Source organism: Electrophorus electricus, chromosome 15 (genome assembly GCF_041902795.1).
Source record: "Electrophorus electricus isolate QZ-2024a chromosome 15, ASM4190279v1, whole genome shotgun sequence".
Lineage (NCBI taxonomy): Eukaryota > Metazoa > Chordata > Actinopteri > Gymnotiformes > Gymnotidae > Electrophorus > Electrophorus electricus.
The window spans coordinates 17,114,704-17,138,226 of record NC_137511.1 but is presented as its reverse complement, the minus strand read 5'-3'; the positions used below and the strand labels follow the sequence as shown (position 1 = coordinate 17,138,226).

General features: G+C 35.7%; 1 protein-coding gene across 8 annotated transcripts; it reads right to left on the bottom strand.

The window, feature by feature from the left end:
- Positions 1–1,843: 1,843 nt before the first annotated feature.
- avl9 (AVL9 homolog (S. cerevisiase)) lies at positions 1,844–22,171 on the bottom strand. Of its 8 annotated transcripts, none has more exons than XM_027027440.3 (16): positions 21,968–22,171; positions 18,573–18,693; positions 16,675–16,760; positions 16,100–16,171; positions 15,517–15,606; positions 15,363–15,429; positions 14,455–14,495; positions 14,239–14,277; positions 14,036–14,105; positions 13,418–13,878; positions 12,199–12,333; positions 9,311–9,530; positions 7,671–7,788; positions 6,899–6,952; positions 5,295–5,383; positions 1,845–4,826 (listed from the first exon to the last, which is right to left on the bottom strand). In XM_027027440.3, the coding sequence occupies exons 1-16, from the start codon at positions 22,049–22,051 to the stop codon at positions 4,699–4,701; spliced, it is 1,875 nt and encodes a 624-aa protein (XP_026883241.2). In that variant the 5' UTR covers positions 22,052–22,171; the 3' UTR covers positions 1,845–4,698. The 8 variants fall into 8 exon arrangements, 7 of the variants coding, with proteins under 7 accessions (XP_081553935.1, XP_026883241.2, XP_081553937.1 ...); XM_081697811.1 differs by lacking the exon at positions 21,968–22,171 and adding an exon at positions 18,216–18,259 and having other exon boundaries at positions 16,100–16,206; XM_081697812.1 differs by lacking the exon at positions 21,968–22,171 and adding an exon at positions 18,216–18,259.
- Positions 22,172–23,523: the final 1,352 nt, after the last annotated feature.

Genomic DNA, 23,523 nt, shown 5'->3' with positions numbered 1-23,523 from the left:
GTGAATGCAATTGCCTTCTTGCTCCAGAGGGAATTGATTTAACTGGATAGTTACTGCCATTAACCTCTGTTAGTCTTGTCTTTGTATTGCTACTCATTTACTAGCTGTACAAAGTGATGATCCTAAATATCACTATGCACTGCCACTATATCTAAAAGTCTATATGTGTGTCACATTAAATAATACATGTTTGTGGTAGTTTACAGTGCACATCCACTTTATTCTCACTGCTTATCTTACAATGTCCTGTCTTGTATATATTCTCAGTTAACATGGTTATATGGGTCATCTTTATAGTGCAGAGTCACTTTAGCTGCACTTCATTCTACTCTTACATCTTACAATGTACTGTTGTACTTATTTTCAATAGACTTTTTCATTGTTTTTTTTCAGCAGATGTAACTTTGTCATTGATTGCAGTCCTGAATGTCCCTCTGGAACTTTATCCTGGCCCAGAGGTCGTCGAGCTTGTTGTCCAGAGACTGGACTGTGGGGGCTGAAATTAAACTGTGGGGACCACCACCACCATGTAGCATAACTGTATATATATAGATTTTCTATTACCACCATGTAACATAAAAACTGTAAATATGCCATTTTACAAAATGGATCTGTACATTCTGTACATATATATATATACACAACCATATACATTGCACATCGTGTATATAATCATAATATACATATATTGTACATACATTGTTAATATATTTTTGTACATATATAAAATATATATTTCTCTATGCACCCGTTTTCTTTCTCCTCAGTTTGGACAGAGCACTCTCAACCATTTCACTGCGAGTTATACTGTGTATGACTATGTATGTGACAAATAAACGAAACTTGAACTTGATTATTCAGTGAACACCGCTATACATCTTTACACACATATTTATGTGACTTAATGCAGTCTCATTTCATATTACATATTTTTCTTGTACTTGCAAAATATATATGCAATTTATTGAACATTGTATTTTATTTTTAAATCTTATTTTTTACTGTATTTAGTTTTGTTTTTTGTTTATTACAGCTAGTTTTTGTAACTATTGTATTTTCTATGTCTTCTACTGAATCTATAAATCTGTAATTATGTTAGGTTACTTCGCTCCTATGCTGCTGTGACACTTTACTGTCCCTCTGGGATCTGTCCATCTACTGACATGTAACTCCCCAGTCTGTTTATTCGCAAAGTGGCAACTCATTGTGCAAAACTGAAATTTAAAGATTATGTGATTATGAACACTTTAGTAATAGATCTTAGAGGTGAGTAGAATGCCATGAACCACTACACACATAACGGTTTTCCTAAGTGATGCCTTCTGCTGCATAATCTTTTCACGTTGACTTTATGAATAGGAATTAAATATCGTGTCACATGTTTCATGATTACCATGAAGTTTTAGGAGTTTGGCCCATTGTAACTTAAACTGCCTTGAACTGGTTTCCTTACTAAAAATGTCAACATTTATTTATTTATTTTATTTAGCAAATATGCATCCATGCAAAGTGGGAAGGTGATTGTCTGAATAGCCAAGAAGGGTTTAACTTTACTCAGCTCGAGCCACTTCCTATAACCATAAATCCCTTAAGGCTTCATAAATATAGTCTTTTCTAGTACCAGACTATTACCACTTCTGGAAAAGATGGAGGTCCAAACTGATTTTTGCACCCAATACAGTAGCAAATGTACACAAATGAAAGCAACATGGAGATTTAATCTCACTGATAAAAAAAACAAAAAAAAACCAAAAAAAAAAACCAAACAAACAATCATAACAGGAAAGAAGCTAATCTTATTTCACAAAATGAAATCGTTTGTTTTTTTGTTTGTTTTTTAAATCTGATTTATAAAGTATATTAAAACAACAGCATGTCTGGGAAATTACATAAATTTAATTTCAGTAAAGGTAATACATTCACATATGTTTATACACTTTTAAATAAGTAATGTATATGTACACTTTTTAAATGATAAACATTACATCTCAGATTTCAAGATGAGACAATGCAAAGTTAAAAACAAAACTGTACATTCCATAACTCTTAAGAAAATAGAACTAAGAGAAGTTAAATATTCTGACAATCTGTTGAACAGATAAAGTGTTATCTAATACTTGATTTGACAGAGTAAATTACAAAGAAATTACCTTCCAAAGTTTCGAAAATGAGATGTAGCATGTAGTATATGTTTATGCACTCAATCCCTTGTGGAGTATAAAGGATAGTAAATTTACAATGTGCAGACCAAAGATAAGGTAAAAATGTTTAACCCCCTTCCTGCAAATCCCTGCATTAAATGCAATCATTTGATATGACCTCTACTAAAATAAGTGTACGCTTTTCTTATAATTCCCTATGAATCAACCAGAATGTAACTGATGCAAATTTATATATCTATCCATGACTGAAAAGGGAGACAGCAATCTCTCAAAGCCCATTTTAGAAAAATGCCAACAGTAATTAGGGTTCTGAGCTATAGGCAGCAGTAGCCATTTGTTTTTGTTGTCCTTTTGTGTTCATTCCTCGTCTTATGTGAACATAAAAAAAAAATAAATAAAAAAAAAGAATAACTGCCTCTTTTGAAATGCAAGCAAAATGTGTTAAGTCAAGTACAGAAGTTGTGGAAAACATGGAGGGGCATGGCCCAGCAGACATCACTGATAGAGTAGGCCAAAAACCTATACCAACCTAAAATAACCAGATAGTTGTGGCATAGAGTCAAGAGCAATTCAAGGTGGAAAAAACAACAGAAAATTAAGGCTCATCTTTGAAATGATGAACAAGAGTTATTATAAAAGAGTTGCACACAAGAGGAAACCAAAAACATATTAGACATGAAAATAAAAATGTATACCAAAAATAACCAGAAATACAGAACCAAAAAGCAGCTAATACATACTTTTAGGGGAAAAACACAATTGCAATTCTTCACTTAATTAAATAAAAGTCCAAAATGCATAGGTGTGGGGTACAACATGAATCTAGGTAACAGGAAGCCAGCTACCTGACGAACACTTGGATCACCACAAGTAATTTAATAATATTCAGTATATACACTCTATTTCTCCCCCCTAGAAAATTTATTGTTTTCACAAAGAATTATAAGTATTGTTTCTTTAAAGTACACGGCTAATAAACTACTATTTTGCAGTTTTATTTGGGGATAGAAATTTAGACCTATGAAGAAAAGCTACATACAGCACAGACATGTCTAAGATTTCACCTGATTTTCAGTTGTCCTACTTGTGTACTGTGTGTTATGGTTGCAGTGAGGGCCCTGTGCAAGTGAAATACTACAACATGGTGGTAATCCTTGTTGAGTACTTTTGTACATTTTTAACCTGCACTCCACCACTGCTCTGGATCAAGTACAAAACCTCAAGAGGCTACAGTAAGCATGGGGACTTATAATGAAACAGCTGGTCTGGGTTGGCAGGATACAACGAGTGACAGTAAGTATATAGGCATATAAGTCTTAAGTGAGATGAGAGGATAACTAATGTGCATACCCATCAAGATAATTAAAGTCCAACCGCTATGGTATTAGTACAAGCATTTATAAAATACAGCTTTAGCAGAGTCATGTAAAATAAATAGTTCATTTTATTCTTTATAGAAATGCAATGATAAAATCAGGTGGAAATCTTTTTGCAACTATTCCACTCCTGGACAACAGGAAGGCCCGATTGATCTCTGGCGTTGGCTTTAACATATCCTAGCCACTGAGCTGCACTCAGTAGCAACCAAATTAAGCTAAAAGTATCAGTAAATTAGGTTTTACTGTGGAAATAAGGAAAATATATTCTTTTGAATTTGTTTGCACTATTGATTAATTGAAAACTAGTACACAAAGATGGGTCTGTGTTTGGTCAATTTTCTTGAAGAAAATGCCTGCCCTGTATTTGAATTAAGCTCTCGATTTTATTTATGGATAGTCAAAAGTAATACGCAGCATTATTTAAAATGTTGAATATTTAAAAATTCTTTCCACTTAAAAAAGGCTGCAGTTGCCTTAATTCAGCTCTGCATACCAATTTTCTTAACTTAATAAAGAACCCTAAAACATATCAATATTTAAATTATCATAATCTCCATGATTTAGTTTTTGGTGCATTTGAAAGAGTAGTGCCAGCTTTCCAACTCTGGGTACTTCATTTATAAACACACTCTATACCATTAATAGGGCTTCCTACTCAATCAGTGAAATAATGCTAAAAGTATTCACATACTCTCTGGTCCACAGTTGCCAAATAGAAAAATGGGACTCAAATGTGGGTAATCAGTTGGAAGGGTCACCTCTGCATGGCAGATAAATGGATCTTAGATGTGTTTTTTAATCAAGTCGTTGTAAAGACATTAACAAGGATATCCATTGCTGTACTAATGTATGTAACAAATGGTGTAGCATGACATCGGATGAGAGGAGTTATCCATTCTAGCTCTATGTGAAACCACTTTATATCCAGTGTCTGCTGGAAAATTTTAGGGTGGTACCTTTAATAATCAAGGTTGGTTAAGGCGTTCTGAAAGAAGCAAGCTGTATATTGGATAGACTTTATGTAATAAAATTATATTGTTTCTTGATCAAAATGTATCTGGTAAAAGTAAAATTGATGTAATAAATATCTTGCTGCTACAGATAAAAAATGATGGAGAATTATAATCAGTTTGAAGGAGGTAAAAGGAAGGATGAAGTCATTCCTTAGTTGTTGTAGATTCTGAAAGTTCTGGGCCTGCTGCCACAGCAGGCTGGGGGGCCAGTGTGGAAAACCAAGAGGACATGGCTGATTTTGCAGTTGTTAAAGCTCCACCAACAGACTGACCTACAAAAGGACAAGTGCATCATCAGCATCATCACCTTTAAAGAAAATCAATTCAATAGATCTGTTTGTCGCCTTCGAGTGTCCTAACATCGTTACATCACTTGCAATTAATACAGTTAACTCCCACAGTAAGGCATGAGGAAGAATGGGTGATAAATGATTCTATCCTGCTTGTAGCAGTAGCAAAAATGTCAATGTATCTCAAAAATACTATGGATACAGGTCCAGTTTATATTGTTCAAAAAATTGTTTCTCTACAAACCCAACAAAGAGGTTTGCATAGGATGGTCTATACCAACTCTTCTTATTTGTAACTTTATATTTGAAACTCAAAGAACTGATCTACACACTCAGAATTTTAGATCTCCATGGAATGAGAATTAGAACACCAGTTTGCATACACAGCTGATGAAGGACCTCTGTCTGAAATCTATCCATCTGTCTGTCTATCTTCTTTATCATACCCACCTACGGCTTTTCCAGTCTGCACTACACTGCGACTGGTGGTCATCACAGCATTTCCAAGCTTTTTCCCACGCTCACTGTTTTGCACTGAACTGTATTAGCAATAGAAGAAAGGATATGCAGTGAGATGACAGTGATGTTCTTAGAATTAAGTGTTACATCACAATAAAGCATGTTGCATTTAAAAGATGCAATATCAGATATGTATTGCTGGCAGTAAGAGTAAAACCTTACAATATCCTAACAGTAAGAGCAAAAGATTTATCTGCTGGTATGAAGCCTGCATTATATATTAGTAATCCATTTAATTTTAAATTTAGATTTTTCAAGATACTAACTTAAATTTCAATCTATATTTTAAACCTAAATATAAAAAATAAATTAAAAAAAAAAAAAAAAAAAAAACAAACAAACAAAAAAAAACTGTCTCTCCAGTGTCCCAGTAGAACAAGTCATGTTGCACCTCACCTGCATGGTACAGGTATGCATGGAATAATTGGAATTTATTGCCAGGCCCATTCAAAAGACCTTGAAGTCTTTTAACCCATATAAATATTCGAAAACCACTGTATATCAGTTGTTGCAACAACTGCAGTCAATGCATGGACATCCAGTACTACAAATACTAATGCTTACTGAAAAAATTTGTCAATACATGATAGTATAAGCTCAACTAATTTAAGACAACTGTCTATTACAGTCTAAAAGACTAGCACTGCCAACACAAAGGAAACAACAGCTTTGTACCCTACATTTACTTGCCACTTTGTTGTCCAATTTGACTCTTAAATAAAGGGTCAGTGAATAATCTATAGTACCATTAGTACCATCCTACTGGCAGTAGGATTAGGCGATGTTTTCCTTGTTGACATTTACCACTTGGTTAGACATCACAATGAATAATGACAATGACATTGCAGAATTTGGGGGGGGGGGGGGTTCTTAGAAAGGCACTATAAATTATTCTGTACTCTCTTTTACCCTTTTTCCCCCCCAATGACAATTCAATTATTTGCGCCAACACATTAATGATTAATATTAATAATTTGGCCCCCTCTCAAAAAAACAAAACAAAAAAAAAAAACAAACACCACCACCACACACCATGTGTGACATCAGGGGTTTAAACATTGTCACCATGTTGTTTAATGTCTTCTATTTTTTCTTCATTTTTTTGGCAATATTCTTAAATGTAAAATGTATGCTCAAATGGAAATTAATTTTGGTACTAGATATTTATTAAAAAATAAAAAGTTATATATATATAAATATAAAAGAATATAAGTATTATTTTTAAATCCCTGAATGAAGTAGGAGTATAAATAAAAATACTTAACACCTTAATGTAGAGTTGTACCCAAAAAAAATAATAAAATTAATTAATTAATTAATTAATTAATTAATTATCTGATTACACAAAAGAGGGGAAGGGGGGCATCATGAGGCTAGCGCAACATCGTGATGTCTGTCAACCACCAATGATGGGCAATGGCATTGTCAGGCAAACCCTACCTGACAATGTGTAAGACAATAATTAAATACAAATAATTACATAACAGAGTGCTGTATTTAGATTTAAGGTTTTAAATAAATTCCATAGGACTTACTGTGAAAACCGAAGCTTCACATCAGCTACACTGTACTGGCCTTGAAATGGGTGCCTGTGAAAATTGCAAATGTAGCTCTTATTACTCATTTATAATAGTGATAAGTATTTACAATATTCAACACCAGACAAAAGGTTACTGACAGGTTTTTATATATATATATATATATATATATATATATATATATAAAAACAATAAATATTTAGTTAAGCTTACATATGGTCGTTGAAACATTCATATAAAAAAACTAACTGCAAAACATTCACCTTGTCTGCTTATATATAAAAAAAGCCAACATGCTTATACAACATAGGCTAACAGTTACAGCAAGGGAGGGGGGGAGTAACTGTAAGAAAGTATAATAATCCTCAACAATCCAGTACCCAAATCAAGTACTGTAAAACTATTTAGCTTTCTTTATGTGTTAGTTGCTTACATTCATTTGTAATTTAAATAAGCATCATCAGCGGCATTCAAACTCTCTTCAGCTGATTAGTTAACAAATGCTTAAAAGTTAGCTCCAAGCACTTACAGAACTTTTATTTAAAAGCCCAGAGGAATTTAGTCTTTTTAAATAAGCAAACATTCAAAACGTATTAATTAAATCCCGGGGGGGGATCAAACCAACATTGATTTTAAATTTAGAGTAATCAGTATGTCTCTCTAAGCATGAGTTTAATGTGAAGTTCCCTTATGACACTACCCATTTTTACCTTGAGGCAAGTGGGCAACAGCACTACTGCTACTCTAAGGTCAGATGAAGAGGACCTACCCTGGAGTGATCTCAGACATGGACAGATGTTTGTTACTAAACCAGACTTTGTAGTTGTGTGTGATCTTCCAAGCAGAGATGAATGCAGCTCCATAATCTGCTAGGAGTTTTTCATTATCTGAGAGATAGAAATGAGCAGTTATGGTTAGCTGATGTTTGATCAGAGTACACCTATAATGTCCTTGTATTGATCATAGTTCTAGCATGGCTACATTACATTTGTATTATTCCAGCTCATGCCACCCATAACAGAACTTGGACTAACCATATTAGAGAAAGAAATGTCCAAGCCAGATTGATAATCTTGCTAAAATGCTTATTAATAAATAGAAAGAAAAGCCCATGTGAATCAGTGAAGCAAAAAGGGAAATATCAGTCAGGCAGGTATCTAGTATTGTTGTTTCCTTTAACTCCCATAACGTCATTATGCTTTTATACAATAAATGTGTGAAATTAAATCCCATAAACAGTAATGAGAAAATAAGTCATTTAGAAAAGCATACATGATAGAACACTGTATAGATATATGTCAAGATAACAGCACAACCTTTAAATACTTCAATCAAAATTACACGATGACAAATTCCACTACATATCATAGCCTATATGTAAAGATGAACTACACCATATAATGGATACTATTGCTGGTTGGATTGCTGTCATTGGGCGGCGGGGGGAGGAGGGGGGGGTGTTGTGAGAGTCATCTTTCGATTTTCAACATATTTGTCCTCCCTTTCTGTTTTGAAACTGAATTTCGGACCTAAAATTTTAATATGTTGAATTTGAGCTTTGAAATTTTAAATCGTGGAGTTGACATTTTCAAATTTCAGTATATAAAATTCATGTTTCATAAGATGAAATTTGTAGAAAAAGTCTACCCTTTTTTCAAATAGGTTCAATTTTTTTTTGGATTAAAAACAAACAAAAAAACAATACACAACCCTAATTAACAGTGGGGAAATGTATGTATGATGATATGATGCTTGTTATATTGTACATGTTATGCATGTTATGATGCTTGTTATAAGTTACACATTACACTGCCTCCTATAGACTAAAGTTCAACTGCTGATGCTAAGTGATGACTGTCAAGTGTGGATAGATTTTCCATGTTTAAGCTATTTATATACATTTCTTTCCATGCTAGAGCACTGCTCTTTTGGCTACAATCCATCAAAACTGGCAGGCAGACTGAGAGCCTCACCATGGACCCGTGATTCAAGTTTGGTAAGTGTTGGACAAAAGGTTCAGAAGCTCTTTTTGTGACAAAGCTGCACCCATTAAATGTTTCTCGGTTTTAAAAATGTTTTGTGGGTTTTTTTTGTTTTGGTTTGGTTTTTTTGGGGTTTTTTTAAGATCTTTGAAGGCAGATCTCCAATTTCTTCTTGCTTTATAAGTATTTAAAATGAGTGTGTCTTAAAAAGTAGGTGTCGTCTTTAACAACGTTAATAGGATTTTTTACTAAGAATAAACATTTCAAACTCATTAAAATAACTTTGTATCATCTTATACAGAATGTAAAAGATTTTTAAATGGTCAAATTGAAATTCAGTCCACAGACAATTTAACATTACCAAATCTTTGTACTGTGAATGCATGCAAGTGTGCATGTGCTCGCTTGGCATGGTTTTGCGGTTTACCTTCCTGTAGTGTAGATGCTAATAAAGAGTGTACATATAGTGTAAACTGAGCTCTGATCCACTCGTCTCCTCCTTCCCAGCCTGTGCCATCCAGAAATACATCCTCTCTGTTCTCAGTTACATGCTTCACCAGATAGTCAGAAAACCGCAGATCAGCTGTACTTAAATTGAGCACTCTGCGAAGTTCAGGATCTTGGATCTGAATACGAGCTTCTTCTACCTGCATAGGACAAGAAATAAATAAATAAATAACATTAAAAAAAAGAAAGAAGCAGCAGCAGCAGCTGAAAGAATTTTTAAGCAGTGACACTACAATATTCAAATTAATTACTGTGATTTACAATCCAATTGCCCTCATTCTTTAAAGCAATTGAGATCGTCTAGTTATTTCTGACCAGCATAGGAAGTTCCTTGTTATGAACATGAACACAGAGACCAATTTAAGAGAAAAAGCAACTTGCATTACTTTTCCATGCACTACAAATGTCAGCCAGACAAGACATTTGGTCTTCAAATTTCACTTTTCTGTGTTGCACTAGAGCTATGAGGCTTATGTAACTAACAATTAACAGAAGCTAATGCCCACCAACTCACATCTTGTATAAAGTAGGCCAAAATCATTACCTTATTATTTGCCTGAAACTGCAACAAGTAATCCAAAATAGACTCCAAGTAATCTCTACAAGTATTCCAAAATAGACACATCGCTTCTGGTGCTGTACAATATATTTTTATAGATACAGCTAGAACAAAAAAAACATGGACAAAAGTCCATTTTGAAGATAGCCACCACCACTGTTTTTAGCCACTCTTATCTGTAATTGCTTACATCTCCATGAATGCCTTATCTCCATGTATTCTAGGATGAGGGACCAGTTACTTTCCTGGCAGTCTGCCACTACCTCAGCAATCTGTTCTCTAGAATGAATGCTTCATTATATTTCAACACCCCTAACCCCCACTGTGACAGGTCCTGAGAGACCAGTCGTCTGGTTACTTAGTGTCATGTTGATGATCTCCGCTTGACTGCCCTGGGATGGCACCACCTGAGCAACCTGTTCTTCAGCATTCCACTGGGTGTAATTCCATCCCTCAGAGCCACACAGGTCTACCTGCTACAGCAGTCACTTCGGCTCAGATCGACTTTCATCATGGTGCACTTTTTTGGGACTCTGATACCTACATGTTCTAGTTTGGCCTGGTTAGGACAGACAGTGTGACAGCTTCAGTGCAGACATTTTATGGGACAAATACAGGCAAACAATGGTTAGGCATGGCTGATTTTAATGATATTGAAAGTGTCATTCAAACCAGACAACTCCTGACAATGCTTGGAGTGCGCCACCCAAGATCCAACACCAAAAGCTGTACTGCAGCCAGAACAAAGAGGAAAGGGCCTACAACCTGTAAGATTCACTGTCGAGGATAAGACAACAAACATCCATGAATACAAGCAATGCAATCTATGCAATAGCCCCCAAGCTGATGAGGGAGTGCCTCAGACAGATGGGAGGCATGGTGCAAAAGGAAGTACAGGAGGTGTCATGCCATAAAAATGAGCAGACAGTCACTAATCCTACCAGCACAAGATCAAGCACTAAGCTCTAGGTCAATCAAAGCAGGGATGCATCACACCAGACAAGACCCAACATACAGACTACAAATAAAGCATGGTTAAATAGTACCATTTAACCATTTTTAATGCAGCTGATTGCGAATTTGCAGGGGGGAAAATACTTTTTTTTTTTTGGTAACAGCTTTGTAGGCACAACTATGAAGCCATGTAAGGGAGCTGCCTGAACTCCCATGTTTTCACCTTCCCCAGCTTCTTGTTTCAGAAGGTTAAGTAATGATCACTTACACATTTTTTTATGTACAGTAATTTAAACTGTTTCTTCATGCACAAGTTAAACAAGATAAACAAAAAAGAAACCCAAACTCCATGTTGTTGTTTCCTAATATCATAACATAATTCATCCTATTTTTTTCTTGAACTTTCCAGGAACTGGGAGAATTAAAAAAAATGTAAAAATCAGCACAACATTCAAGTCTATTAACACACCGTCACATGCATATGGAACCTTCACTCCAAGCATGAGATGTTGATTGTCAAAACAAACTCCTTTTGATTCCAGTATTAGTGTTACAATGCATTATGTTGATGCTAGGGTAGTGGTAACTCGGTGGTTAAGGTATTCAGCTAGTAATCAAAAACATGCCAGTTCAAGCCCCACCACTACCAAATGGCCATTGTTGGGTCTTTTAACCCTCAATTACTAAATTTATATTCAGTCATAATTGTAAATTGCTTTGGATAAAAGCGTCAGCTAAATGAAAAATTGTGTGTTTACATTTTCCTTCTTTTCATGTGTGACATTTGGCACTGCTATTATTTAGATTTTTAGCATGACTAAAGTCCACAAAACTGCAGAGCACAAGTAGCTGGTGGTTTGATGCAAATATTCTTAGACACCACATTTTTCTTTTCTAATGGGTTGTCAGTTACACATACTAGTGTTATACCAAGCAAAATATTTTTTAGGAAAAGTGATTTGATGCATCCTTCTCATAAGAAAAAGACTAATGCTAAAAAGAAAGCACGCTGTGGCTTCCTGAAATTCCTAAGCTATTTTACTCTCATCTACAAAAATTGGCTACCAGTAATGTAACTCAAAGTATATTTTCATATATTACTATACTTTACATTTTTGTAATATTAATTCTTATATCGTCAGCTAAGCAAACATTATGATTTCATCAACAAAAACAGATGAAAATCAACAAAAACAGGCAAATAAAAGCAAGAAAAGGGTGATGTGAGGGAAAAAAACTGAAGCATAAGAAAATAGAGACGGTGGAGAAAAGGGTTTTTGATGGCTGTGACTCACTTCTACAATGGCGTCACTGAGGTGTCTTTGCTGGCGAAAGAGGATATTGGTTGCCCCAGCGACGAAACCACGCACTCTCACATCAGACAAAAGGTGGTGCTGCTGCAGGGCCATGTAGGGCAGGCACAGGTAACCCTGACAACACGAAGCCACGGAAAAGCTCATTCCTACTTCCCAGGAAATGGGATGGGATTTTTTTTTTTTTACTTTCTTTGGATGTTACTTAATTTCCCTAGTCGCTAAGTATGTCTTTAAGACCAAGGCAGTTTCTACCTGCTAGAGAAGCATAGCAAGAGGTTCACCAGTTCAGCATTATGAATGGATTATCAGCACCAACACAGACCAACATATACAAGTCAGTCTTGGCAGGCCAATTTAATCAAGACGTGTATGAAATGTGGCCTTTCCACCTTATGACTTAATTTCAAAAGGTGGCACCATCAGTGTAGGAGTTCTTGGTGCCATTTGGTATGCATTTGATACCAGAGGGTGTCCGTCAGTACCAGATATGGTCCCCAACCATACCAGGACGAGTCACTAGCTGGGCCTAAACTTGTTACAGTCTTTACACTATTAATATGAATAAAAGATTTAAAGACCAAACATGACAGTTCAAATGCTAGCATTTCCAGCTAATACTTACTAACAAAATCCATACAAAAAATTAGCCACATGTAAGCATAGCTACATTGAAATTCTCTACGTATCTAGTCATAAACAAAATGGGAAAATGTGTCTTAAATCACCCAAGTTAACCTTTTCCCAGAGAACACGGCACACTTTAATATACCTTCATCTGAGGTTTTAATGCAGATTCGTATCCAAAACCCACAGCCCACATTTCCTTTATTTAAATTGGTTATCGTTTGACTGACCAAAAATTAAATTATTAGAAGAACCTGTAGTTATGAGGCCCAAAGAAGGCTAGGGAGGCCAAATATGACCACAGAGATAGAGAACATCTGTGAATTACTTACCCTGAATTCCAGTATATACTACTAAATGTACAGATGTTTTAACATCATTTAGAGGATATATGCTGTCCTAGGTAAAGGAACTAGTGCAAACAAAAATCCTAGTCTAACTTAGCTCATCACAACACTGGGTATATGCAGATACCTTTTGTAAAACACACAACTACAGTATTGTCTGTGAAAGCGGTTATCATTAAAATGAATGCTGAATTGTGTTGCTCGAGACTTGTGAGATCTGTGTGTACCTTTGTAAAGACCGCAAGGGGCAGTCCATACTGATCCTCCTCCAGACCAGATAACAGGCCCTGAGTCAGTATTCCCTGGCCTGTGCCAGACTTGGGCTGCACAGTGATGGGCACACCGGAGCACCCAGCATCAGAATCAATTGTCCCCACCTCATTCCCTGCAATGCCTACACCCCCTTCCAGCACACTGGGATCCAAAGTCTCCCAGTCACTCTCTGAGGACTCCAGTGAGGTCTGTGATGGAGGCTTAATTTGGCAGGGCTCCTGAGTAGTCATGGAAGGCTGTGATTGGTCCTTTGTGGGTTTGTGGGTGTCTGAGTGGTCAGTGGTACAAAGATCAGTTTTAGAGTCAGAGGGCAACTGTTCAGCATTAGGGATGACCTTGTCTGGTTGAAGGTTCTCAGATACACTGCTCTTGGAATGGTAGTGAGATGACTCAGCTAGGCCATGCTCGAGCATACCTAAACACACACACACACACACACACACACACACACACACACACACACACACACACACACACAATATGGAAGGTTAACTATAAAATATCCTCTAACCATTGTCTTGACATCTGAACAATGTTTCTCAAACACCCTCACCATGTACTGTGACACTCACCCGGAAACAGTGAGAGGACAGTCATCAGAGTTCCAACTAGTCTGTTTACAGGAGACACATAAAACAGGACCTGCAAGGTGAAAGTTATGTTTTAAGGGGTTTTTTTTTGTTGTTGTTTCTGTTGTTGTTTGTACACTCAAAAACTGGTTTATGCTTCCACTGAACATGTGCTTAATAGTAACTTTGCAAAAACTATTCCAGACCTTCTTCTCCAGCAAGATCAGCTTGAAGAGAATAAGAACCTGCAGGTCCAAAGACGAGAAAGTTATTCAGTCCGTGCATGAGGACCAGCCCAGCAACAAAAAATAATTACACACAGAATATGCAAATGTTGGTATAAGATCACACGCACGCACACACGCGTAATAAAGGCCCAACAATTTAAAATGTTTCATTACATCAATAAACAGCACTGCTACCTTGTGCTTAAAATGCAGTATTAAATCTCGTGGAGACAAACCTGCAGAAATGGGAAAAGAGAAGGACAGAAGGTGAGGAACTGTCACTTTGAGGTAATTTCCCATTAGAATGACAGGGGTGTGGAGGTAAGGACTCTGTAGCAAGGTGTTCTCTTTGGTTGTGGAGTTGAACCAGAGGTGCTGCATCCACCCTCCAATTAATAAATAATGGTTATAAAGGTGCATTTAATCAATAAGCCAGTTTAGGGCATGTGATGACACTAGTCCATGCACATTGCAGCAAATGAAATCAATAGCTTGCTCCCAGGATGAAGTTCATATGGTTCTAATAACTTTACTTATCAGTATGGTGCAGGCTTGTCTAACCCTTCAGAGAAGGGTTAACAAAAACTGGACAGAAAAAAAAAAAACAAAAAAAAACATTTCATAAGTCAAAACAAAAAAAAAACACCCTATTCATATAGACTACTTTACATATTCCTGGTTACTATAGGATGCATTTCTGTCTGAGTATGTAACTAATTAGAACTGCTCAGTAGTTTGGTTGCAGGGACTTGCTGCTGTGTATGTGCCTGTGTGCCCATTCTGGTGATATACTGAAGAGATCTGTAATAAGTCTATTAACAAAATGACAGGAAATCTGACCAATGAAATATACCATTTTCTCTATAAGGCGGGCCAATTGCAGCCTGTCCCTTCTCAGTGTTCTGAAAAAGGGACTACAGCATTAACAACTAGTAAAACAACTAGTGATTGAAGGCAAACACTGAAGACAACCCATCAATGAAAATCTTACAATAGTACAGTGTGGTCAGCCAACTCTATAAATGTTAAGCAGAAAGGAAAAACTTGTCACTGCATATTTTCTCTAAGACAAACTGAGAGGCAAATCACACACAATAATTTACCTAGGTACATGGATGATCCCTCTGGTGTGGTACATCTTATTGAACCATTCATGTGATCATAGAGTTCCTAGACACAAATGGGGTAAATTAAATTATTAGGTTTAATTTGGTCATTGAAATAATTGGATAGAATCTCAATTTTTGTAATGCTTACTTGCAATATAGATATCTGAGAGAAGTCTTTCTCATCAAAGTAGGCATGTGTGATGAGCTGCAGTTTGGCTTGTATAAGGCCATAAAGAGGCTGCAAAAACAATGGGCAGATACTGACGAAGTGTGGACAGACAAAAGTCCAGACAGTTATTAGGCGACAATCACCCACATGTGGTTTTCCATCTGCCACCTTAAACTGAATAATTTAAACATTTAGCGCACCCACATACAGAAAAAAATCTTATCACTAATAATGAAATCTTTTGTCTTTATTTAGTAAGTCATTTTATGCAAGATCTTCTGTGCAAGATCCTTTATTATGGCTGGTATCTGACAACCCAAGTGGACAACATGAAATCCAAGGAAATTTTCTATACATAAGGTATGTACATTACTGTCTATACATTACGTACAATATTATTTTTGCTAGTACAGTGATATGCAATGCTGATAAATAAACATTAAAAACTGTCTGTGGACAGTGGTGTGTGCATCTGTGTGCACACACATTTGTAAATACACAGTTAGTCAAAGTTCAAGCCTAACCCAAATTTCTAATTGCACCCAATTTCTGGGAGACTCACCACTCGACTAAGAACACAAACACTCTTTTGCACAGTCTCTCTGGTGACATCCGCTTGCCGCACCTTCAGTGCCTGGGACAGAGGAGAATGTTTCAAAGATCTAGAAACTTTTAAAACAAAACAATGTCTTTAAAGTTAAAGCTCAAAAGGTATGTTTGTATATGGGTAAATAATGCAGGAATCAAAGCCAGCCCAAACACAGACCACTTTAAATGGGTCCATTTTCTTATAGGACCATTTTGTGAGGACTGTAGGCTATGACTCATTTTGTCAGCCAACTTTTACTCTGTTCATCACTGGTGGGTTTCTGCATGGTTGTGGGAATTGCTATAAGGTTATTGGGCACAGCAGTATTGCATTTGTTTTTGTTTTTTTAATTGAATGCATGCCAACATCACTGGAGTGTTTAGAGTGGCATGGTCTTATGTGGTCAAAAATGAGGCTAACGAAAACTGCACATAACAGATGGTCCAACGGTCTCTAATGTTACACATGAAAATGTGAAAAATAAACGAAATACATTACATGAATACATTAATATAAACTATTTTAGCAAAAGGTAGAACTGTACAAACCTTTGCTTCTATCTGTCTGTAGCAAGAGACTCCATATACACATTTCATGTCTTCATTCAGAGGAGGTAAATGAAAGTAAACAGTGTCTAAGGGGGAGGGAAAAGAGTAAGACTAGGACCCAATACACTGGAATCGGGTTTTTGGTGGAAGAATTCACCATGCAACATCTTAATGATTTATTTTAGCCAAAATAATGCAGAATAATTTTTACACATTACATATAATTTGCTTTTAATATATTGCAAGGATTAATCGCATATGCTATACGCACTAATATAATTCCAATCCATTATTTATCTCAATTTATTGCTGACAAAAGAAAAATGTTAAGTCGGAGTACCAAGAGATTACTGTGCATGCAGATTCTTTTTTATTATGAAGAATCTAATTCATATCACATTAATAACATATATTGCTCAGCTAATTTAGAAAGCATAAGCGAATATTTAGCCTACAGCTAAATAAACAAACATCAAGCTGCCCTTGTAGCCATCCTAAAGTACCAATCTTCTCTGGCAACATTTTGTCCAAAAAGGAATTTTGCAGGCAACTGAGTGTCATCATATATTCCTTAATATATAAAAACTCAAACAAAATGGCCTGCCAAAGTGAGCAATATAAAGGCATCTCATAAACCTCATTCATTAGATCACTTTCTTGCCCTCTGCCAGTTTTACTTCTTCACAAGCCCAATACCCTTTCACTCACAGTCTTATTTGCTCCGTCCCTCCTTTACGCCCCCACCCAGCTTTCATTCACTAAATCTCTCTCTCACTCCCTTTTATAATCCCACTAACTATTACTCTGCCCCCCCCCCTTCATTCCCTGACTACCTCTGATTAAACCACTCCCTTACTCCTCATCATCCCCTCCAAATATTCAAATCCTTCAGATAGGTTGTGGAGATGACCCCTGGCAGAGTACCAGTTGAGCTATGCAAGAGTTGTACCTTGCATTTAAAAATGGCCCCTGCATCTATGGCCTCATTAAGCTTTGATCACTTGTTTATCCATTGAACTACTTGGCCAATGGGTTAAAAAAATATATAGTTTATTCTTCTCTTTACTCCTGCGTTACTATTTTCAGGTGGTGTTAAAAGCCGTTATTGTTTTGTGAAAATACTGGCCTTCTGACAAAAAGGTAGCTAATTATCTGGCCACACAAGGAGAATGCAAGATCAGTTTGTATTCATGACCAACAGTGTGACAGGCATATCCATGTCCTGCCCATGGATGGGCTGTAGCATCACTCTAATACAATACTGCTTTGCCTGGCTGGCCCATTCTGAAGTACTTTTTTGACATTTAAGCACACTCAAAGGATGTAAATTAATTAGTGAAGGCTGGGCGTGAGTGATCCTCAGGTTCCATAGTTTCTTTAGCTGCAGTGCTGCAGAGCAACATAATTAGTTCTGGGTGTGGTGAAGGTATGCATCAGTGCTGGCAAAATAAGGGAAGCCCGGTTTGCCTACAATTAAACGTGTATGAAATGCTTTTATTTTAAAAAATGTTTAAATACTAAATTGGTAAGTGCTCTATTACCATGCTTAGGACAAATAAGGTTGGTTGTTTTTACTTCATTGTAGCTTGAAGAGAGAAAAAAAAAAAAAGTTATCTTAATTCTACGACAGTGTTGTATGAACCTAGCTAGTACAACCTGACTACTGTAAACAGAAATTAACAGGACTAAAAAGGTTATAATAGTTTTCTTGTTTTGTGGAATCTTTCATTTCTATATCATTTTCTGTATCTTTGTGAACATCAGTTGCATTAATTTTAGTTACATTTTTATAGTAATCCTTTAAACAGCAGTCCTTATGTGACAATGTGTTTATCTGCCTTGTTCATCAGTGTGAAAACCAAAAGGCCAGTGGCTAAAAATTCTCTGGTTTGGCTTACCTTCCTGATAATTGTGGGCCCCATCTGGAAGTGCTAGGAAGGGGAGGTATTTCCACTTCTCTGGGAGGTTGTTGCTATCATGTCCCTCCTCAGGAATGAGTGGAGGGTAACTGAACTCCACCTGAAAATGGTTAGACAGTTTCCACCGGCTTTTAGCTTGTACTCACTGATACGATGCAAAGCCATTTTTCTTACAAAAGATTTTTTTTAAATCCAAAACATGCAATTCCTAAGCATGAAATTCAAAGCATCATCAAGAATATTTCACTATAAAAAGAGACAGAGGTGCTTGTGTGCAAGGTGGAAGCCAAACACCAGCAAATACCCCATTTGGAGGAGCAGCAATACATTATTAATCGAGTCACTCTGCTAAAAGACAACAATTCACACATCTGTCTTTCATGTTATTTCGTGCAACTGTAGAAACTCTATGAATCAGGATTAAGTATTGTGAGGTTTACACTTCTCTTACCTTTACCTCATGTACATCAGGTAAAGGTAAACAGTTATCAAAGATAAGCCCACATACTTAGGTTTGTTGAGCTCCATCACAAAGGAGATCTTTGGTATAAGACTAACCATACCCATTTACTGCCATAAATGGTCATAACTACATTTGTTATTCTTCAATGGCCACTGGGTTTTAGTCTAAAAAAATGACAAGATCCTCTCGCTCTAAGTGAAACATTGCAAAAGTAGCAACATGTCACCGTCCATTACCACATTTAAAAGGGACCCATATTTCTTTCTGAACCAACCTATTCTTGAACACTTCTCACTGACCAAGGCATGAAATTACCAAAACATGCTTTGTGTAGCACTGGGCATAAAACTACAGCAACAGTGAGCAAACCCTCTGACCAGTGCTAACTCAGTCTAAACTTCATTAAAATAATTTATGTACATCAGAAAAAGAGCAGATTAACAGAACAGTATCTTAACATTTGTAAGAAATGTACGTGTTGTAATAATCAGGATGTCTGCATTAATTGCTTCAAAATTTGCGATAAAGACAGTCTTATTTAACAAATCACACAGCAGTTTACAGTGTATTACCCATCATTTACCAAATAATTTACACAATCAAGGTCACTGCTGGGGGGAAAAAAAACAAACTGTCTTTATGTATGACTTGGATTTAATAGGAAACATTCTTGCGGAAATTCATGCAATTCAAAAGGGGTTATATCCTTCAGTAAATATCTACCAATACTGTACTTTCATATTTTTAGTTCCCATCCACTATTATTTATGAAACTTGCTTAAAATTCATAAAATAGCAGAGCAGTTTCAAATATTTCCAAAAAAAAAAAGTATACATTGTTTTAATGTTGAATTAATAAAATGTGTTTTCACTTTTGTTTTAGCATTTATTTTTAATGTTTATTAGTGTTATTCAATTGTTGTTTTCCCCCTTGCATCATTGCTGAATGTATGATTTACTAAACACTGTTTCATTAATTTCCATTAAATACGTTATTTATTTTTTGTTGCCATTTTTTCCTGCCTTGTTTTGATTTGCACAATATATGTAAAAGTACTTTTTTTAAAAAGGCACCAAGCAAAAAAAAAAAATTACTATTGCTGCAACTACTACTACTAGCAGTAATGATAGTAGTAGTAGCAACATCCTGAAAATGCAGTAGCCCATCATATGAGAAGATCATATGGTAATATGGCACTGATCATGCTGTGCCTCCCATAGCAGCCAAAAAATGCTTTATGACAGCTGGCTAAAACTCACTACTTCTCTGAATAATATTAGACTTTGATTCATGACCAAGGATGAAAACATAATCTTAATTTTCCAAACACAAGATAAAAAATAACACACATTAAAGCACTGCATGCCAATGGAGCCATCTGTCTGGTTAAGAATATCAGTTATATTCACCATATATAGGCCTAGCACTCATCAGTCACAGAAATGCACATAAGAAGTTCATCCTTTTATTTAAAGCAGGCCAATTACCATGCTGATATACATCAATGTTTTTTTATTTCATATTTTGCATAATTAGGCTAATGGTAACAGGCAGGATTTAGGGCTTTTTGCAGGCTTGTGCTGACCCCTGTGCTGTTGTGATTATCTCAGATGAAGGCAGTTTTAAGAAACTTTTTTTTTTTTTCATTTTTATAAATCATCTATTGGATTATTTTAAAACAGATGGATTAGAGACCCTGCAAACTAATGAATTTAGCATTCCCCAGCATTATATACAAATATAAACATCTTGTGCATTCTAATGATGGACAAAATAAAACCAATAAAGGCAATGCTATATATTAAATCATCTAGTCATTATTTAATTTGTCACTGAATGCTGGCATGTACTAGCCTAGATCTTGATGCCAACCAAGTGGCTTATGTTATTATAAAACTGACATATACACTTATATTTTCATAAGCCCATGACTGAGACAAAGACAGTCTTTTTTTATTAATAAACTGCCCCCCCCCCCCACAAGTCAAGTCAAATCAAAATTTATATAGCTGTCAATAAGCAGCTTTACAGATGTCCAGTTCCAAGCCCTCAGTGTACAAGCAAACAGTGGTAAAGAAAAGATTCCCAAGAGCATGAGAAAGAAACCTTGAGAGAACCCATATTTTATCTTCTTAAATTAGTCTCTTAGCATAAAACCTGCAGTTAACATCATTTTGGAAGGTATAGTTTAAAAACTGTACTGTATAAACTAGATTCTTAGTCAAATTAATTTCACAAACATATTTAACATATTAATTGATAATGATTGAAATACATTATAGCTGCTTAAATTTAAACAATTTTAAAAGGTAAGTAGACAAACAGCAACAAAGTTTCATCTTTGGTTACAAGTTGTACCCTGTTATACATAATAAATGGTCTTGTACTGTTTCGGGCCATCCTGTTTTAGGCTGTCTTTTCTTTTTAAGTAATTAATATATCTTGATCAATTGTCCACCTAATCCGATCAGTGAACCTTGGAACTCACCAAGGCACATGTACACAGGTTTAGTCTTTGTTACTAATAACAGAATTCAAGTTTATGTTGTATATCTTCCTGTCACCTGACTAGACCCAACAGCCGATTGCTCGACTTTTTTGATCTGCTGGATGTAACACACTGTATTGCTTATGACCTCGTAAGAGCTGTAACGCTAGCGTCACCGTTTCAAACGGATCAAATGTGCTCTTCGCATGCTATTACAGCTAACCAATCTGTTAATGTTGACAATGTGGAACAAATGGGTGTGTCTGCTCATTTTCTATTTGAACAGAAAGCAGAAATCAAAACTAACTGATCATAAAATTGTTAGTCAACAACTTAAAAAGTCGTACAAATATTTTCTGCAACATCGCAAAAACAAGCAAGCCAGAACCATCATAAAGGCGCTACCAAGCTAGCTAGCATACCTGACAACCCCTCTTGTGGTGAAATCCAACCACCACAATATGCAGGACAGTTCCTTTAGGTTCATCCTTGTCTTGACACTCCATAGCTTCTCTGTATGAACCTTTATGTACTGAACTGAAAGCCTAAATCAACAAAAATAGAACAACGTTCGCTCTATTTCCTGCATCGATGGTACCTTATAAATCCAGTCACAAGGAGCGAGATAACTTCCGTATCGTGTGACTACTTCTGAATGACGTCACTAATTGAATAATGGGTATGTTCACGTGTGTCATGTGTCTTAAGGTCAGAAAGACATTGGGCAAATTTACAATTTAGAATTGCTAAGAAAATTGTTCTCTTTAATTGTTCTCTCTGCGCATTGATGATTGTGTATAAATCTGCAAATGTATGCATCGAATACTTCTGACTGACATTGCTATTTTAAAATGTCATCTGTCTTAATACATCAATTGATACATCAAAATGATAGCTCAATACAATAATTTTGTTTGAAACATGCTAACCAATATATTTTTGGTTTGTTAAGTACATTAATTACTTACTAATACATTTTTTGGTTTAATTTTTTTTCTTCTGCTTTTGATTGCTGTTTATTAGGCATACCAGTCTGATCACTGTGCCATGCACATAAAAAATATCATGAATAGTTGGGTATTATAGCAGCTTGTCTGTGCTTTCGAGTTGATGTTTACAATCTTGAAACATCCTTCTTAATAAGTACTGTAATGTAATGAGTTTTTACACCCCACAGAATTTAACTCTCTGACAGAATTTAGCACATAGTATTCTCAGTGCAGCAAGTTGTCATTTAGTACAATCCGTACAATATGTGTCACATCCCTACTAAATTTCTAGTCAAGATAATTTCCCTTTGGTTTCTCTTCTCATCAAACAATATAATTATGTCAAAAAAAGCTGCTGTTGTAAAATAAATAAATCATAGGTAATACTGGCACCTTAGTTATGACAAACTATATTATTTTTACTTTGATATGAATTATTTTATTCCCAGCTAAAGCCAATGTAGCCTAAGTACAAGAACAAGGCACATATATATTTCTTGTTGCTTTGAAAAAGTGTATTAACTTCAAAACATTACATAAAACTACCCGTTCACCATTATGAATGAATACAAAGTTGGCTTTTGGTGTAGTTATAATGTACGCTGTATGGACATGTTTGGTGTTGTTATAGTGTACACTGTAAGGAATGTTAAAACATACCTAAAAAAAAGTAGGCCTACGACATATTTTGAGAATAACGACATGCAGGACTGAGAATATTCTGTTACACAGTCACATGAAGTCACTTTTACCTGGGAGTATAAATGTGAGTAATGCCCTTATGTACAAAATTAGAAGAAAAAAAAAAGTGCCAGTTAAGTTAATACAGTTGTGTTCAAAATAAGTAAATACAGTTGTGTTCAAAATAATAGCAGTCCAACATCACTAACTAGATCAATCACTGTTTTTGCTAGAAATTATATTTCTACATGGCAAAAAAATTTACTAGTAGGTGTGGTTCAGTAATAAAATACCAACAGACCCAGCAG

Bases quoted from the DNA above. Each gene is read 5' to 3' on its own strand.
- avl9 (XM_027027440.3), bottom strand. From the start codon at position 22,051: ATGGAGTGTCAAGACAAGGATGAACCTAAAGGAACTGTCCTGCATATT. The intron at 14,496-15,362 runs GTAAATTATTGT...CCATTTCTGCAG, and splicing joins GGGATCATCCATGTACCTAG to GTTTGTCTCCACGAGATTTA. The intron at 9,531-12,198 runs GTGAGTCACAGC...TGTCCTATGCAG, and splicing joins TCAGTGACGCCATTGTAGAA to GTAGAAGAAGCTCGTATTCA.